Consider the following 3,413-nt stretch of genomic DNA (forward strand, 5'->3'; position numbering starts at 1 on the left):
GCAGTATTTTTTCATTTTGTAAATTTATGTATGATTGGCTCAGGCAAGGGACCACTGCCCTTAAGTTTGAATCTATGTGTGTCATTAAATTTTACAAGCCATGGGTCAAAACAGTAAAAACAGGCAGGACTGGCTGGGTATGGTGGCTCATGCCTGTAATCCCAGCACTTTGGGAGGCTGAGTCGGGCAGATCACTTGAAGTCAGCAGTTTGAGACCAGCCTGACCAACAAGGTGAAACCCCATCTCTAGTAAAATACAAAACTTAGCTGGGCATGGTAGTGGCACCTGTAGTCCTAGCTACTCGGAGGTTGAGGCTCGAGAATTGCTTGAACCCCAGAGACTGAGGTTGCGGTGAGCCGAGGTCAGGCCACTCACTCCAGTCTAGGCAATAGGGCAAGACTCTGTCTCAAAAACAAAACAAAACAAAAAAACAGGCAGGACTAATTACACAAACATCTGTAAACCTCATTGAGGTGCTTATCTTTTCTAACTCTGAAAGTCATAGCACACCATTGTTGTAATTCCAGGGAATTAAAATAGGATTAAGGGATCTGTTATTTATGAAGAATCTGAATATTCACAAAAATTAAAATAAAAAATCATTTATATATTGTCAGCGACATACTTTTGCATTTATTTTACAAAAGGGAAAATCTAAGCTCATTTTATTCAAATTAAGTAGTTGTTAATAAGGTGGAAAATAATTTTTCAATGTTTGTTGTTTGTTTTCATGATTATAAAATTTATTGAAAGACAGAAACCTGGACTAATGTATTTACAAATTTTATAATTTACAAATTAATATGTACGTGCGTATTTGTATGTATTTATTTACATTGAGGGAAATTTTACACATACAGGAGGTGCACAAATAACTGTAACCATTTAAATAATGACTATCAAAATATAAATAAATAATATCAACACCTACTATTCCCCACATAGAGGATTAATATATTATACTTCAATTTCTACAAGTTAACATAACAGGTAAATGTAAAAATATATCCTTAAAGACACGTGGTTGATGTTGACTAAATGATACTTCTATTTTTTACTTTTAAAATATCGTGTTTCAAATTACAAACATATTGGGTTTTGTGACAATATTTCATTACTTATTACTTTGGGAAGTATTAGAATTATACATTTTATTTTCTATAAGTTTAATCTAAATAATAAATGCATTAGAGAATATTAAGTTCCGTGGTTCATTTGTTTCATTCAAATATTCAACAAACATTGTTGAGCAACTGCTATGCACTAGGTTCTGTTCCAGGCAGTTGGCTATACCAGTGAACAGAACAAGGATCTCTCGTTGTGAAGGGAAAATTCTGGCAGAGAATGAAAATAAACAGTAAATATAACCAGTGTGCTTACTATTTAATGTACGAGAAGGTGAAAAGTGATATGCAAACATGTGAAAATGGAGCAGAGTAAAGAGGACCAGGGAATTAGGGTTCCACTGGGAGCCTTACAGATTTTTAAAGGGTGTGCAAGTGTAGGCTTCCTTGAGAAGGTGACATTTGAGAAAAGGGTAGACTCAAGTAAATTATATGTAATTAATTAAGATTATGAGACTCAACATGGAGCCAAGAGCCCACTCAGTATACTAAATATCATCAGTTGGTTTGAACAAATAAAAACGCCCAACTTGTAAAACATGCCCACTCCAAAAGCTTCCTAAGAGTTCCTCGATGATTACAAAACATGCATCACTCACTCTCATTTTATTATGCAGGCATATTATTCTGAGATTAAGATTTACACTTTTTTTCTTTCTCTATTATTTATTTATTATTTCTTTTTAGGTTAAAAAACAAAGCAAATTCACGATGGGCCATCAGAATGACACTTTCAGCAGCGATTTCATACTTTTGGGAGTGTTCTCTTCTTCCCCAACAAGTCTGGTTTTCTTCTCCTTTATATTTGTCATTTTCATTATGAGTGTAACAGAAAATACACTCATGATCCTCCTCATTCGCAGTGACTCACGACTCCATACTCCAATGTATTTTCTGCTCAGCCATCTCTCCTTTATGGATATCTTGCATGTTTCCAACATCGTTCCCAAAATGGTCACTGACTTCCTGTCAGGCAGCAGAACTATTTCACTTGCAGATTGTGGGTTCCAGGTGTTTCTGGTGGTGAGTGCCTTCTCCTGGCTGCAATGTCCTATGATCGCTATGTGGCTATCTGTCACCCACTGCGCTATCCGACTCTAATGAAGGAGTATGCCAGCACTCTCATGGCTGGAGGCTCCTGGCTCATTGGGGTTTTCAACTCCACAGTCCACACAGCTTACGCACTGCAGTTTCCCTTCTGTGGCTCTAGGGCAATCGATCACTTTTCTGTGAAGTCCCTGCCATGTTGAAGTTGTCCTGTGCAGACACAACAAACTATGAACGAGGGGTTTATGTAAGTGCTGTGTTATTCCTGGTGATCCCTGCCTTCTTGATCTCTGCTTCTTATGGCCAAATTATTCTTACTGTCCTCCAGATGAAATCATCAGAGGCAAGAAAAAAGTCATTTTCCACTTGTTCCTTCCACATGATTGTGGTCATGATGTACTATGGGCCATTTATTTTTACATATATGAGACCTAAATCATACCACACTCCAGGCCAGGATAAGTTCCTGGCAATATTCTATACGATCCTCACACCCACACTCAACCCGTTAATCTACAGCTTTAGGAATAAAGATGTTCTGGCGGCGATGAAAAATATGCTCAAAACGAAGTTTCTGCATAAAAAATGAATAGGAAAATTCCTGAACGTGCATTCTATTTCTACATTAAGTACCTGAAGAGTACTCGTAATAGGTTTTCTAGAAAGAAATCAAAGCTTCTATCTTGCCACACGTGGATAGAAGTGAATATTTCAGAAACTTTGTTAATAATAAATAATTACCTGTGTTTGTGTTGTAAACATTTACCACTAGAAATGTATTGTTCCTTCTGCGGTACCATTTATAGTCATGCAACAGTTACAGGAAGTAAAAGTTACCCAAGGAGTAGTCCTATTCCCTAACACTAAAATTGTAAGACTTTGTAAGAATATCCTTAAAAATAAAATCACACATTTATTGTATAAGAAAAGACAAATCCATATAATGTTTATTTTTATAAAACTTTGTAAAATTATTTTGCTAACAATCATTTATCAAAAATTCACAAATTCCACATGAAATCTCCATTACTATTTGCCTGGTTTGTCAACACCTTTGTTTAGTAAAATTATATATATATATTTATATTATATATATTATATATAATATGTATATGGACGCACACACACATATATATGTACACACAAATATACAGATATAAGTTGTGTTAAAATTGAATTATTCATCCTATGCTAGAAGGAACTATACATTAGAGTATCACAAAAATTTTCTTATTTCATTT

At 35.2% G+C, this 3,413-nt stretch overlaps 1 protein-coding gene across 1 annotated transcript; it reads left to right on the forward strand.

Annotated features, from left to right (window-relative positions):
* The first annotated feature begins 845 nt into the window (after window positions 1–845).
* Window positions 846–2,874, forward strand: LOC101005897 (olfactory receptor 2AJ1). The gene is given in 3 exon segments (XM_009195498.4): window positions 846–2,140; window positions 2,143–2,346; window positions 2,349–2,874. Coding segments are annotated over 3 exon segments (921 nt in total). The 5' UTR covers window positions 846–1,836; the 3' UTR covers window positions 2,762–2,874.
* The last annotated feature ends 539 nt before the right edge of the window (window positions 2,875–3,413 follow it).

The sequence above is a fragment of the Papio anubis genome, chromosome 1, assembly GCF_008728515.1.
Source record: "Papio anubis isolate 15944 chromosome 1, Panubis1.0, whole genome shotgun sequence".
NCBI classification, from domain to species: domain Eukaryota; kingdom Metazoa; phylum Chordata; class Mammalia; order Primates; family Cercopithecidae; genus Papio; species Papio anubis.